General features: G+C 50.5%; 2 protein-coding genes across 3 annotated transcripts; one reads left to right on the top strand and one right to left on the bottom strand.

Moving 5' to 3' along the window:
- Positions 1–288: 288 nt before the first annotated feature.
- CSDC2 (cold shock domain containing C2) lies at positions 289–3,922 on the bottom strand. Its single transcript, XM_048955646.1, is given in 5 exon segments — positions 289–1,289; positions 1,515–1,637; positions 1,722–1,969; positions 3,780–3,863; positions 3,866–3,922. Coding segments are annotated over 5 exon segments (675 nt in total). The 3' UTR covers positions 289–1,126.
- Positions 3,923–8,386: 4,464 nt separating this feature from the next.
- Positions 8,387–14,852, top strand: POLR3H (RNA polymerase III subunit H). 2 transcript variants are annotated; one of them, XM_048931808.1, is made up of 7 exons: positions 8,387–8,504; positions 8,774–8,892; positions 9,964–10,060; positions 11,513–11,599; positions 12,553–12,616; positions 13,191–13,398; positions 14,062–14,852. In XM_048931808.1, exons 2-7 carry the CDS (start codon positions 8,782–8,784, stop codon positions 14,113–14,115), a joined length of 621 nt encoding a protein of 206 aa, XP_048787765.1. In that variant the 5' UTR covers positions 8,387–8,504; positions 8,774–8,781; the 3' UTR covers positions 14,116–14,852. The 2 variants fall into 2 exon arrangements, with proteins under 2 accessions (XP_048787765.1, XP_048787772.1); XM_048931815.1 differs by lacking the exon at positions 8,387–8,504 and adding an exon at positions 8,511–8,633.
- Positions 14,853–15,729: the final 877 nt, after the last annotated feature.

A 15,729-nucleotide genomic window follows, 5' to 3' on the forward strand; every position in this document is an offset into this window, starting at 1 on the left:
ACTTTATCCTTTGTATAAGCTCTGTTTAAGTACTGGAAGGCTGCAGTGAGGTCTCCCTGCAGCCTTCTCCAAGCTAAACAAGCCCAGCTCCTTCAGCCTGTCTTCATAGGAGAGGTGCTCCAGCCCTCTGAGCATCTTTGTGGTCCTCCTCTGGAACCTCTCTAGCAGTTCTGCTGAAGTTGAGGTGCAGTGCACAGCATTGGTGAGTGTCTGAGGCAAGCCTTGGGTTTCCTGGGTCCCCTGCAGGGTGCACTTACACACAAAAAGGCAGGATGGGCAGGGCTCGTGGGAAAGTCACTTTTAATGGTTTATTGCCAATGTTACAAAGGTTGACACAAGGTCAGACAGGCAGGAACCACACCAGAGTTGTAAAAACACCAACAATCCTAGGATTTTAGTTTATTTCCCCAAAAAATAGAAAAGAAAAAAGAAAAATCCAACAGTTTGTCTTGGCCGGGCTAACTGCCTGGGGCATGGCATGGGGCCATCCCTACGTCCACATCTCACAACTCCCAGGTTCCCCTTCCCGTTCCCAAGGCCGCAGGAGCCCACCTAGCCAAGCTATGGCAGAGAGGACTGAGAACTAATTTGTGCTTTATATACGAGACCCTGTCTACACCGAGGGGGCGGGAGGTGTCGGTGTGGAACATGAGCAGAGGGAGATCACCAAACCCTCCAGCCCCACGGTGACCTACGGACACACACACACAGGCACACACAGGATGGGGTTCCAAGGGGGGCTGGGGTGATGGGGGCAGAAGGGGCTGAGCTGTCCCCTCCCGGCACAGTGATTTGCCCATCTGGCCAGAGCAGGGCTGGGGAGGCGGGGACAAGCCCCCCACAAGCCCCAGGCTGCAGTGGGATGGGGGCAGGATCAGTCCTCCCGCTCCCCTTGGGCTCAAGGATGTGGGACTCAGTGCTACCCCAGGAGCTGGGGAGTCAGTGGGGAGGACACCGCTTTCCCCATCCCCCTCAAAGACAGGTACAAACACACACAAAAAGGAAACTGTAACCTTAGAAAAGACACCGAACGTGAACACCTGCGTGCTGAGGAGTGGCCCCAGCCTCTTCGCCAGCCCAGCCTTCCCCAAGCTCCCCGCGAGCGGCCATCAGGCCCCCCAGGCACCTAGGAGCCGATGATCTGCCCAGACCACGTCTCATGCTTCGTATGGGGCGCCAGGTTGGTGAGCACCACCTCCACTGCTTGGAACTTCTGGTTCTTGGGAGGGATGGGGCAGACCTTGTACGTCACCTCATCCCCCTCTACCGGGACGTACTCCCCCTCGATGCTGTGGGAGAGGAGAGGAGAGGCGATGGGGCCATGGGGCCTAGAGATGGAGCCCCCCAGCACCAAGGAAGGCACCCAGCACATGGGAGAAACCCACCTGCAGTGGGATCTTAGATATATGGAGATAGAGTATCAGCTATGGATGCACCATCACCCACGGACACAGCATCACCCCAGCCCCGGGTCACCAGCTATCCCCCGTATACCCAGCACTGTGTGGACTTACTCAGACACATGGACAAAAATGTCTTCTGTGCCGTTCTCTGGAGTGATGAACCCATGGCCCTGTGAGCGGGAGAACTGCTTGCAGACACCCTTGTAGATGGGCCCGGCAGAGGCACGTGCCGTCCTGCAGGAGGGAAGGGATGGAGAAGTCTGAACGTGCAGCCGGAGAGACATTTCCAGAATCCCCTGCGGACTGCTGGGTACTTACGCAGAGTAGGTCCTGGTCCTCTTAGTGGGCAGTGGGCTGGGCAGGTCCCGCAGTAGGAGGTTGCCCCGTTCCCAGACACGGCTGCCTTCACGCTGGAAGGGGAAGGTGGGCCAGACCGGGGACTTGGGAGAGTGCAGAGGGGGCACAGCCGGCGGGGCGCTGGGCTCTGATGACATGGTGGGGTCGGCGGGGTGCTCCGTCTCGGGGCTGGGTGTGGGGAGCAGCAGGCAGGGGTCTGCTTCAGCAAGCTGCAGGGAGAATGGGGGAGTAGTTACAGGTCAGCTGAGGCCATCGACCTCAGGTTCTTGGTCGGCATCACACTGTTTGAGCCCTGAATTAAAGCCCGTGTGTTTTGGCCCCCAAAAGCAGAAAAACCCAAACGTTCAGCTGCAGGATGATTGGCGGGAGGATGGAGCTAAGTGTCATGTGCCAAAGAGCAGGAGCTGGCATAGGCATGGGAAGGCTGTCCTAATTGGTGACATTTTTAGGGTTTTGTGTGTTTTTAAGCCTCCTGGCTCTGGAGCTGCTCAGAAACCCCACACTCTGTGGATTTCTTTCCCCCTCGGTGGCTGCATCTAACACGATGCACCTCCCTCAGCCCCCCACACCCATGTGGTGTATTTGGGATTGCATGCCAGGAAACCCAGAGAGCCTTTAATTTGCTTTCTGACTCACTGAGAGGTGAGGGCCCTCGGGGAACGTGAAGAAAGGGGTCACCTCTGCTCCGAAATTAGCAAGCACCAAGGACATGGGAAAAGGTTTCTGGAGCAGACAGCACGGTGGGGAAGGAGCACGCCCATTCTCCTTGCCCACCACCCATGGCCATCTCAGCACCACAATCCCACACAGAAGCAGAAGCAGCGAGACAGGAGAATGCTTAGAGGCAAAACTGACATCAGAGAAGGGGTCCACAGGGCCCACATCCCTTGGGGGACTGATTCCCACCTCTTCTGAGTCCCGGCAGCAAACAAAGGGAAGGGGAAAACCACAGAGGGGAGCTGTGGGAATGTCCTCCCTGCGCCCACCCCGCACTCAGCCACACTGTGGGGATGAAATCCGGGGCAGCTGAGGCTGCTGCAGGCTGGGGCCCAGAGAACTCGGCATAGCCACGATTTCGCCTCCCTGTTTCTTTGAGAGAAGGCCTCCGTGCAGAGCTGCCAGCGGGCGCGTGCACCAACCCCGCACCAATTAGGATAGACAGGCAGGAGACACGTCGGCTTTTATCTGCAGATCCAAGAGCCTCGCTCATCACGATGCAGCTCATCAAACAAAGTCGCTGTCTGCCCCACTCCTCATAAACACATACCCTCGGGTGGGTGCTGCTGTGACCCGGTTTAACTCCACAGCCCCACAGCGAGGCGGTGGCCCAGAAGCTCTGGCCGCTGTCACTCCCCAGTCGTTAGCAGCAGCAGCAGCACGAAGCCCTCACGCGTCACCCGCAATCCATATTTAATTGGTGTCATCTCCCTCAGCCCCCCGGCCCTCCCACACAGCTCCTCTTTGTGCTCCTTCCCCCCACTGGGATCCTTTTGCCTTCACCCAGCCCTGGGGTTCTGGGCCTCCCACCAGTCCGGGGGGCTGCAACCCTGCGCCATCCCTTTGGGAATGGGAGCGTGGCCCGCGAGCTGGGTGTGAAATTGTGGGTTTCATCTTTTGGACCCAGAAAGGGGCTGTTGTAACAGGAGGGGGCAGCCGGGAAGCAAACGTTCAGCCGTCCTCTGTCCTTGCAGCCCCGGCGTCTCTCAGGTTTTCTAAATGCCGTCTCTGTCCAATGCTAATGAAAGCCCCATAGCCCCCCTCCCTCTTTTTTTTTGGTTACTAGATCATGCCATTAAGAGCTAAAGAAGAGTGGAACAATTTCCTCCACGTATCCTGCATGCTAAAAACCCCTTGGCTGAAATGAATCACTATACAAAAGATAAGCCAGCTTTCATTGGGAACACACACTTAAAGCTTCCCCTCCCCATCTAAGCCAATCACACTCACAACTCCAAGCATCTTTGCTGAGATCGTCTCGCCTACGATACAGCCTCGTTAGCGCTAAAATATGAATGTCACCTTTATGGATTGATTATAAAAAGCTCCCTCCGTCGGTACCGCTGGATTCTCAGGGAGGCCGTGGGGAGAGCTGCCACAAGCCAAAGGAAGCCAGAGGAGAAGCCATCATGGAGGCTTGGTTTACCTTTGGAGTATATATGCATAAAGCATCGCTGCCCAACAACCGGGTTTGGGGGATTTGCCCGGTTTGTGGTTGGCTGTGATTTTAAATCAGAGTATTGTCGGCTCAAAGACCTCACGCAAATGTCCCCATCCACATCCTTTCATCCTTTCTCTCTCCTTTGTGATCTAACTTACTGTCTGCAGGAATGAATAGCACAGCCAGCCCCAAACAAACATCCATTCAAGCCCCCACCTCTACCAGGACAGGTTTTCACCCGCTGCTTTCTCCTGCTGTCGGTGATGGAGAGCTGGTGCCAGCTGAGCCCAGTTTGGCAGCACGATGTGCCCCCAGCAACAGTGGCCATGCAGCACTGCCTGCCCCGGAGGAGGCATTGTCTGGGAGCTGCTGGGGAATCAGGAGAGGAAAAGAGGAGGGATGCCACACTTCACCCTCACACTTCTCCCAAAATAAAAAGCAGCCCTGTAAGCAAACACCGTGCATGAAGCTGAACCTTTGGCTACAGTAGCCGACGGCCGTCGTGCCTGCCCTTACCTCCTTAGCAATGAGGGGCTCCCTGGAGCTGCGGATCGCAGAGCATCAGCGCACGGTGGGGACGGGGAAGCGCTCCTTTGCTGCCCGGCGAGGAGCAGAGCTCTCGCATGTAGCCCGGCTCCGGGGGCTTTTCCGCTGCCGGCTGCCGGCTGCCTCCCGATGTCTCTGCGGTGCCTGATGTGTGTATGATGTGCAGCCTGCACACACGCATCCGCACGCCTTCCCTGACGTCAGGGCCAGGCCAGGGGGAGCAGGCAGGTGGGAGGGATCAGGCTGGTCATCGCCGTTCCGGGGGGGGGGGGGGGTGTGTGGAGGGGCTGCATCGTTCTGCTCGAGCACCATGACGCATGCCCACGTCGGTGGCATGGCCTGACACGGCACGAGGCAGCCTTGCAGGCTGCGGGGACAAAGTGGAGGGGGACACGTGTACCCAGCGAGGGGTTCCAGCTTCTCCCCACATCTTCCCAAACCCTGCTGGTGTTCCTGCAGCTCTCCCCAGCTCCTGCTGCCTGCAGCCCCCTGGCACCCCGCAGTGCACGGTCACTCCATGGCACAATCAGGGGCTTGGGCTTGGGCAGCAAAGAGAGGGACAGGAGCCCAACATGATTCCTCACATGGTGATGCCGCATCCCGTGCTGGCGCAGGACCTGCTTCTTCTCCCTGTATGGCATGTATGGTCAGGAGGGGAATTCTGCTTTTTGAGCATCACCTCCCTGGAGTTGCCATATGGCAGGTCCCCATCCCAAAAGATCCTTTCTTCCTCTTCTGCCCTGTGCCAATAGGACCGTGCTTGAGAGTTATCTCTGTGGAGAGAGGCAACATAATGAATCGCCCCCAGAGTTCCTCTCCTGGGGTCACAGTGTGATAGGAGCACTTGCTGCAATGAGGACAGGAATCAACTGTTCGTTGTGTCTGTTGGGGTGAGGAGCAATGGGGCTTGCAAGGAGCAAGACTGATGCTAGATATTAGGAAACACTTTCTAACAGAACAGATAGCTAATTACTGCAATGTTTTGCCTGGGTAAGCACCGGTCTCCATCACAGGAGATTTTTGAAAACATCATGGGCATGCATCCACTGGGGAGTTGGGTGATACTGGCCTCATTTTGCAGCTGGGGAATGGACCAGGCTGGCATGTTTGAGGTTCTGTCAGTGCCTATCTCCCTCTAGTTGTGGCTTTTCAAGTTTTCCACAACAAACACAAGTCCCATTTGCCACCTACAGATGCCACAAGGCTCATCCACTCAGACAACCCTTCAGAAGCTTGCAAAAGAAGCAGAGGAGAAACGCAGCCACCTGTTCCAGTCTCTGGTCCAAGTTTCTCTTGAGCCAGCCCATCCTCTCCTGGTGACAGCTCACCCCCAGCAGCTCAGGAGGGCGAAGAAGCTGGAAGAATGCTGGGAATGTGCAGCATGGGCACACCCTCCACTTCCCCAGGTGTCCATTGAATTGTTGTACATTGAACATCATCAATAGCTGTTCTTCCTCACCAGGGTCAACTGTGTGCCCAGCTGCAAGTGGTAAACAAGACAGAGCATCAGACTGACTCTCTTGTATAGTCAGTGGGGGCTCTGAAGGGAACTTGAGGTGCATTAGACAGGCAGGCAGCTCTGGGCATGCGTTGCAGTGGAGAAGGCAGGGAGTCCAAAGCGTAGCAATGATAAAAGGAGAAGAGGGGAAGCTTTGATCAGAGTGAGAGTGGGGGTGCTAGAGATGCCTGTGGAGACAGAAGCAAAGACAGGAGTGTGGAGGACTTTGTACGTGAGAAGATACGTAAATCCTTTGGAGTCAATCAAAGCAGGGCTCAGCAACCTAGATGCAAATCATCCCTCACCTCCGCCTACAACATCCCTGAGCCAGTTTTCCCCAAAAGCCCTGGGAATGTGGAGGCAGAGGAGATCATAAGCAAAACAATTTGGGAGTTTCTTTCATTTTCCTGAGCCTTCACGTAACTTCAGATTGCGTTTTCAAGTTTTCTGCAGTTGTGAGGATGAGACATGCCTAGGGTTTTCTCTGAGCAGCAGAAAAACAGCAGCAGAGAACCATGCCCCCATATTGCTGGCAAAACCTCAATGCTCTCAACACTACGGAGAGACTCTGGAGACATCATGGTTACAAAAATGTCTGCACAGCCTCTGTGAATTTGTGGCTATTTCACATGTCAGTATTATAGGGACAAAAAGAAAGTGCTCAGCAAGATGGGGCTGTTCCCACAGTTTCCAACATCAGACTACTTTAGCTGCAGTGTGAAATATAGTGTGCTGCTGGGTGCTATCTACAGCAGGGTTGAGACAGCAACATTTTACAAGGCAAGATTTGGCTTTATATTTTTACATCAGAGACAAAGCTTATGACCAGTGCTGATGGAAATATAGAATTCTTCCACAGAGAAAACCCAGTCAGCAGCAGTGCAACAGCCATCGCCTCCCTGAAGCTCCAGGTGTGCGCCATGCTGGAGTCAGAGGGGTTATCTGCAGGAAAGCATTTCTGGCAGAATGTGACATTTCTGGTAGAAGCTGATGAACTGCTAGTGGGGCTGGTAGCCTGGTATCTCAAGGCAGTGCAGCTCATCTGACTCTGCCATTGCACTTCATAGAACATCAAGGAACCATCCATTAGACGTGGGCCAGAAAGAGAGGATGCCTTGCAGACCTCCTAGTCACATAGCTGAGGCTCAGGGCTGCGCAACAGGCTGAAGGAGATGTGTTTGTTTTGTTTTGGACACCCAGCAGCCCCCCATTGGGTCGTGATTGTTGGAAGCATGAAAAATGTTAGCTCAAGGGCAGGCAAGAAATGCAAATGTGGTGTGACCATCCTAATCCATTTGTTCACCCAGTCTCCTGTATTATTCCAGGTATTCACCCTGTATTGCCCCTACTTAACCTTCCAGCTCTTATGTACAAAAGAGTGTACATACACATCCAGAGTGATCACCTTGCTAGTATCAACACATGACCTAACTTCTGGTGTGATACCAAGGCTATTTCTTCCCCTGCTGTCAGAAGAGGGACATGCTGAAGAACTACAGCACCTTCTGAAAAGGCAGCTACAGTGACCTGCAAAACCTGCAGCTAAAGGTCAGTCCCAGTATCATCCAACCTGCATGGGGCCAGGACAGAACAGCGAGGGATGCACTGAGCATGCCAGCAGAACTGTGCTGTTTACCCTGATTAGCACAGCCACCTCCATGGAGAAGGGAAAGACTCTTTGTATAGCTCCTGAAGTAGGCTGAGGTGGATTTGGGGTGAGGTGTCTCAACAGTGGTGCATGCAGAGCTCATTGCTGACACTAACACTACTCCTCCCAGGGACCTGGGAAGGAAAACTGGATCCTCCATCACCTGCTATGCCAAAACACTAAACGTGCAGAATGGCCATTTAATCATCACAAGAAAAGACACCCTGGTGGAGCAGGAATAATTTCAGATAGATCAGAAACTCCTCAGCCACCACAGATCTCTTGTTAATGAGGCTGAGATGCGGTATTTGTGGCCTCGTTTTCCCCTTCCCGCTCCAAGACAGCTCAACGTTTAACTTATTTCTCATCCCGAGCACTCATTACCGCCCGCTACACACTGCCACAGGGTGCGGGGGGTGACACCCGTCGTGTCGGCATCAAAGCCGCGGTGCTGACAGCACAGTTTTGCCTGTCAGCCGCAGACACGTGGGTTTTTCTCAGTCTTTTTTTGAGCACCCCGCAGCTCCTTCCATGTCTTGGGGCACGTCCCGGGCACAACCTCTCGTTTTCCACAACCCCTACCACGAGACGGGCAGCTGCGGAAAATTTTTCACGGATTCACGTTTTATTTAAAGAAACTGAGCCCTCCAGTGAACGGAGCGCCTCACTAATAAACTCCCCCACCTCGCTTACAGGAAGACAAAATGGCCGCCCCCCTCTGAGGCGGGCCTCAAGTCGGAGCCAGGGGCGAGGCCTCCGCATCGCACAGAGCCATACGGTAGGTCCGGCCACACATCAATCAGAATCCGTCTCCCCGCCCCCCGAAGGCGATTGGCTCCTACACCGGAAGTCGCCGTGAGGACGGGCAGCGCGCGGCGGCGTTCCGTGTGTCAGGTGGGTTTGAGGCGGTGCGGGGTTTTTGCTGCCTCTGTGGGGCTGCTGCTGTCTGCTCCGGGCTCACAGGTCACGGACCTGCTCTGGCGTGGCTGTGGGCTCGTGGGGAGGCCGAGCGCTGCCTAACTGGTCTCTAACCCCACTCCTCCCCTTACTTCGCCCCTCACAAGGCGCAGAGTGCTGCCCCTCCGCGCTTCGGGCAAGGCCCGGGCTGAATGCTTGTTACTAAAGCGGCTCGGCGCTGCTGTGCTCTCTCCCTGTTTCCCCAGAGCTCGCCATGTTTGTCCTGGTGGAGATGACTGACACGGTGAGGATTCCTCCCTGGCAGTTTGAGAGGAAACTGAATGAGTCCATTGCTGAGGAGCTAAACAAGAAATTGGCCAATAAGGTAATATATAGAGTGGTGTAAGCGTCATAGCATCATCATATAACAGAGCGTTTCTGTGTTTGTGCATGACACATGCATCAGAACAGCTTAGATATGAAGGCCAACCCCAAACAAAGAGAAAAAAAAAAAGAGGGAGCTGTGTACCATCCCATAGAGGTCTTGTGTTCATGCTGTAGAGAAGGTGCTGAGGGGCATGGAAGGAGGGAGAGTCATTGCCATCTTCTGTGTGGGGCGGCAGTACAAAGTGCCATCTGAAAAAAACACATGCAAACCAGGCTAGTGTAAATACAACAAAGATACTGAAAGAGAAATGAAAGTGGTGATACCTGCCTTGTTTTGTGCTGAGTACAGTATGGTAGCACAGTCTTCCCCTTTAGCGTAGGGTATGTGAAAGTGTTGTATCACAGCGTCCCTGTGCAGCCCATGAGGCTGATGAGCACATGGCTTTCAGAGGGTGCAGAGCTCAGAGTGCAGCTTGGCAATGTGAAGGGGGCTCTGGAGAGCAGCCCAAAGTGATCGAGGATGCAGATTACACAGGCAGGTTAGGAAAAGAAAACAACAATCTTGTATCCACTGACTAGGGGTAGGTGCCATAAATTTTGTAGGCTGTGAAGTGGCAGGGAAACTGGGAGTTCTCCTTATTTCTGCCCACAGCTATTATAATCTCAGACAAAGACAAGCTTAGAAACTTCTGAGGATGCTGGCAGGAAGTGCTTTTGGCCTTTGTACAAGATGTGGGTCTGCTGAATTGATAGATGTTCTTTCACAACTTTACTATTGTGGCAGGTCAAATTTTTCATTATTGACAATTATCCCAATGATTTCTGTTTATAGCAGTGCTCCTTCTAGTGCCAGTAAGAACGCAAACTCTCATAGCACTTGAAGAAGACAGGGCTTCCTCTGAAACGCAGTGTGCTTAGTGCTGGAGGAGTGCACGCAAGCAGCTTCTCTCCCATCTTGCCACCTTCTGCTGCCTTCTTTCTAAAAGCTGTGCACTTTGTATAAATTTCAAGGGAGTTAGCCTGGTAATTGTTTTACAGCCTTTTTTTTTTTGCTTTTTAATTTGAGCAGGTTGTATACAACGTTGGTCTCTGCATCTGTCTGTATGATATTACAAAACTGGAAGATTCATACATATTCCCTGGGGATGGTGCGTCGCATACCAAAGGTATGTTCTGAGTTACGGCAGTTGCAGAAGGTTAGTGGTCTGCAAGTGTCAATTAAGTTCCCATTGTTAGATAAATGAAGTTTAAAAGGACTTGCTGAAGTTAGCAGCCTTCACTGTTCCCTTTAGAAGAGAGAGAGGATCATGGTAGAAGTCCCTTTATATTGCACTTTTGTGGTTAGAAATACATTTTTAAGTAGGCAGTCCCATCTTCCTTCTCCAGCAGTCCATCTCTGCCCTACAGTTACAGCCATAGGTCTTGGATAAGGAAGGGGTTAATTTAACTTAGAAAGCTCAGAAATCTCCAAATAGAAGATAATTTATACTAATTGTTCTGCGTTTGTCCATTAGTATTATTTTTTTTCTTTTTGAAGCTAATTTTGCCTGCCTGGAATGTTGAAACGTTTCTAAATATAACATTTGCACAACAGTTGATGCTGTTTTCTTAGCTGGAAGCTTTGCAGCATCTGTCTTTGAGACTTAGACAGATCTGGTTCAGCATACATTTTAGGATTTTAGTTGACTTTTTGGGGGGGAGGATATAAGAAATGATTCGTTACTTTTGAGCTTTGGCAAATCTGAGCAAAAGCTGTAAGTAAATACGTAAATGCTTGAGCAAATGAAGTAACCCTGTTAGAAGGGAACTGGATGACTACATGTGGCATCCCAGACATAATTTTTAATGCCAATAGAGCTTATTCCCTACAAATAAAAGCTTCTCTAATACTGAGGAGGATGGCAGGCTTTGCTGCTTGCTTCAGTCTCCATTTGCTTCCTTAAATTCGAACCTCCTTGAACTGAAACAAGAGAATATATTCTCTGAGTTTGCAGAGAAACCTCCTGCTTTCAGAAGCTGGGATAGCACTCACTAGCAGGCAGCAGGATTTATTACTCCCTCTGCAATCTAGTGCTTGGTTTATATGGAAGAGCAGCACTGGGAATGGACAGTTAAAATTATGTTAAACAGCTTTTAAGTGTTATCTTGCTGGGGTTGTCTTAGTATGGCTTCCTTATAATTATAAATGCAAAATCTTAGCAACATAGCTAGATTTTTTCATTTGGGTTAAATAAGATTATGGCAGAGAATCTTACTTTGATAATATTGTTTACCATATAATTTCATTTGAAGAAAATAAATCATTGCTGTCAAAGATAAATGGAGCAGAAGTATGGCAGGAAAACATTTCAGCTGACATTCTTGGTCTCCAAGGAATGCTTGTTTTTGTAACTGAAACTGCTGATCAGCTGCTGCTATAATTCATATAAAATGGGAATCGTAACTGATTCCTGTTTTCTTGAACTCACCAGTACCCGTAAGGAAGCTGTAAAGCATGCAGGATGCAACATTTTAGAGGGCATATCGGATGTGGGATTTTGTTTTAGTGGCTGCCACCCTGTGGAAGGAGTATGGTTCACTCACACGGACATAACCTTAAGGATGTGCTTTCTTTCAAGTGCATTTCCGCTACGTGGTCTTCCATCCCTTCCTGGACGAGATTCTGGTTGGAGAGATTAAAAGCTGCAGTCAGGATGGCGTTCATGGTAAACTGCATCTCCTAACATGAGGGACACGAGAGCTGCAGTGCACTTGGGGATGCTGTGGTTTCAGGCACTGTCATGCTGTGTGCGAGCTGCTTGAAGGCTGGTACTGCCTCCAGCCCTGCTCCAGCCTGAGGCTGATTGGTAGCTTGAGCCTGGCAGCTTCTCCTGCACTTCATGGTTTTGTCTGCGCTCCCCTTTCCCTTTGTCACTCTTGTGCATGCCCAAGAAGAATAGGCAAGCCCATCTGGAGTTAGACTGGATTTATTTTCTCGCTTCAATTGACAGAACTTCTGATGTTTTCTTTTAAGGTGGTAGTATCAGATTCTGTTGGTCTGATATAGATTGCCGTAGTTTCTTGAATATTTGTGATTAATTCCTGTATCTGAAGCCATGGCAGGGAAACATCTTTCATAAGAAAGATGATCAGCCACGTACTTCATGAAGTACATAGCTTACGGGTTGCCTTCTGGTATTGTAGGAGTATTCCATGCAGGCGAGCTCCTGGGGATCCCAGGGATATATTTGTTGCTGAATTTAGGCTCATAAAACTCAACATCATGGAATCTAGAGGGTGGGGATGGGTCTAACATGTTAAATAAAGAGCAGTGTACAGTTAGGTCTGTGATTTCTAAGCTTTTTCCTGTCGCAGACCTCTGTAGCATCTGACTCATTTGTTGGAACGCTGACACTTCCAGTCCTGCTCCAAGCAGCCTTTTCCTTTCCCTGTGGCCACAAAGAGTGTGCCCTCTGTTGCTGTATGTACTTCAGCTGGGTGTTTGCTTTGCTGCCAACTGAAACAGAGCATTGTGACTCAAAGAATAATTCCTGCATAATCTCGGACGTCCTTCCTGAAAGAGGAAGGAAAATGAATCCAGAATTGCACTTTAGGAATTGCTGTGGTACATCATTTGTGAAGAATGGTTTCAGTCTTAATCAAATTCTTTTCTCCACAGTTTCTATTGGATTCTTTGATGATATTGTCATCCCACCAGAATCCCTGCAGCAGCCAGCAAAGTTGTATCCTTTGATCACCTTTGATAACTTTAGTACTTCATTTCAAAAGATTGTGCAGTGCTGGCCCTGCAGGCATTTACTGCTGCAACAATGAAGGTGCTCAGTGGCAGAAGCTAAGCTGTTGTGTCGGGCAAGTCCCACAGACTGTTATCACAGCTAGGCAGGCCTCACGCTTATTAGGTTTTGCAGGATCATTGTGCCAGCTGATGAAAATGAATAGCAATGTCCCTCAAACAGCCACACCATTAATCCCTGCCTCTAGACTTCGGTGCTGCTGGAGACAGAATGCGGGGTTTGCTACATGTGTAGATACACGGTGTGTCTAATGTCCTTGCTTTGGGAGCCTGAGGGGTTGCTTTGTTCTGGAGGTGGGGGGGAGTAACAGCATACACCTGGAAGTAGGAAAATCAGAAACAAGGCCACGGGGCTGGAATGTGCAGACAGTGATGTAGGACAGCATGTTGGAGTCTGAGAGATGATTGTGAAAAGGCTTTGAATCAGGAGGGTTCTTAGAACTGTAAGAAGGTGATCTGCCAGGTGAAATGCCGTTTCCTTCCTTAGCCCTTGGTGTGGCCAGCGATGAAGCGGAGCAGGTGTGGGTTTGGGAATATGAGACAGAAGAAGGGGCCCACGACCTCTACATGGACATCGGGGAGGAGATCCGCTTCCGAGTTGTGGACGAAACTTTTGTTGACACATCACCAACAGGTCCAAGCTCTGCAGAGGCCTCCACGTCAAATGCCACAGAAGAAGTCCAGAAGAAAGAAGCACCCTACACTCTTGTGGTAACCATGTGCATAATTCCTATAGTCTTGCAAAGCCTGTGGTTAATTTTGTTCTTAAAGTAGCATCCCTTTCCCAAGGAATTGGTTGCTTTAAGCTGAAACAAAGACAGTCACAAAATCAAAGGAGAGCAAAAGGGGAAGGATGAGAGAGTTCTTGTGGTTGCTCTGTGTTTGCTGTATTTTTGCTAGAACACATTTGTGGCTGGTGGAGTTCCCATCTGGCAGGCTGAATGAGAATAGACTGGAGATGCAAGACCTGCAGATAGGAATGAGCATACAAGAAATACAGAGCTGGGAAGAGCACACCAAGATTCATGCAGCAGCACAGCAGTCTTTCCCATGCCGTGTTTTGGCACAAGACCTCCCTGAGTACAGTGCCATAGAAAGATGGATCCAAACCAATACGAGCAGTTTTCTCACAGCAGAAGGTTGAGGCAGTCGGCACAGTCAGGGATGGGGTGGGCAAGTGGCTGATTTTTCAAGTATTGAGGGTTTGGGGTAGTGCTGACAAGATCTGAAGAAGTTTGGGCTGGGATCCAGTAGGAAAAAGGGAATGCTTCATCTGTAACACAAGGGGAAGGGATTTTATATATATTTTTTAGCACTTACTCCTGTGTTCTCTACGCATTTTACAATCACACGCTCTCTTTTCTGTGTGAGCAGGGATCTATCAGTGAACCAGGCCTGGGACTCCTGTCATGGTGGACAAACAGCTAGCTGCAATCAGTGCCAGCTCCGCAGAGAGTCTTTCCAGTGGATGTTTGGGGGATTACGGGATCCTGCTGGTGCTCACTGCTTCTTTTGAAGCTGAATGAGAAATTAGACCTGCCATTCTCTGTTTCCCCTTCAGCTTCCAACCTGCCAGATCAAGACAGTTGCTTTCAAGAAATGTCTTCACTGATCTGTAGAAGTGAATTTACAGGGACAAAAAGCCTTGAGCCCAGCAGCAACAAACCCAGCTGGAGCTTTTGTCTCCTGCCCTGGAGGGAAAACTGGGGAGGTCTTCACTTGCCTGAATTAAGAAGGGAGTTGACTTCAAGTGAAAGTGGGAGAGAATGCCTGTCTAGATGTATTGTTTCCTTGGCCTGACAGCTTGATTTAAGAGGGGCAGAAACCTACTGTTTTGAGGGGAACTGGAGAAGAAACAGCAAAAAAACTGGAGCTGAGAGGTGTGGTACTGAGATCTGGAAAATCCTTCTGCTGGGAGGGCAAGGGAAGCAGTGGTAGCATTCTGCTGAGAAGGGAAACTTAATGAGTGGATGGGAACAGCCAAAGAGAACTGGAACGAAAGTTGTTTACTCGCAAGTAATGGGCTCTGTGAAGATGACGGCCGTGGAAAAGGAAGGGCAGCTGATTGTGCTGAACAAAAATACTGCACTAGGTGGGCTGTATTTATTGAGAATGAGCTAAACTTTGCTGGAGCTTGACTGAAAATACATAATTAAGAACTGAAATGGACCTGTGTTTGAGCAAGTTAATTATGTTTGTGGGAGCGTGTTAATGCTAGAATTGGAATAAACAGTAAAAGCCACACAGCCTGCCTTCCTGTACAATTTCTGGAGAAATGATGAGCTTCCTGCCTCACAGGAAGAAAAAAACCTGCCTCCTGCAGTCTAGCTACTTGTATTTCAAGGCAGACAGTGTTGAGTGTCGAGACTAACGCTTTGCTCTGCTCTAACAGCCAATAGCAAACAATTGCCATCACCCTCTCTGACAGCAATGAAAGGAAAGAGGGGAACAAAAAGCAAGTAAAATCTATGCAGGGCACAATGCCAAGAGAGTGATGTTGCACATAATTACAAAGGCTGCCACGTTTGGCAGGAAGGGGCTGTAATTCCCTGGGATAGTGGAGCTGCTAACCTCCAACTGTGAAAACAAAGCCTGAGTCACCAGCACCCTCCCTGCGGTGTAGTTATAGCCCCTTAATTCTGAACTGTTATTCCCGGTGCATTGCTCTAATTAAAAGGGAGCCTAGAATTGTGTAGGTTCACATAGTAACTGAGGTCCATCTGCTCAGTCAGTCAGCTTACTGAATGCTGGCTGGGCAGCAGCGGGGCTCAGACATGCAGCCTGCTAGACATGAGGAAAAATCCCTGTCCGTTTTTAAGAGGTCAGAATTCAGACGATGCAGGTTAGAACCTCAGCAGCCAAAGAGTCTTCCACACTGGTTGCTCCAGAGGAAGCATCCCAGGTAGCTGCTGTGCTCAGCTCACATTTCTCCAGCTCAGAGCTCCCAGCAGTGTACCAGAGTAGCTTCACTGCTTCATGGAGCGTTCTCATGAAATCATCCTCAGCATCACTCTTGCTGTGGAGAGGGTGAGCTGTGTCAGA

This window comes from Lagopus muta, chromosome 1 (assembly GCF_023343835.1).
Source record: "Lagopus muta isolate bLagMut1 chromosome 1, bLagMut1 primary, whole genome shotgun sequence".
In the NCBI taxonomy this organism is placed as follows: Eukaryota; Metazoa; Chordata; class Aves; order Galliformes; family Phasianidae; genus Lagopus; species Lagopus muta.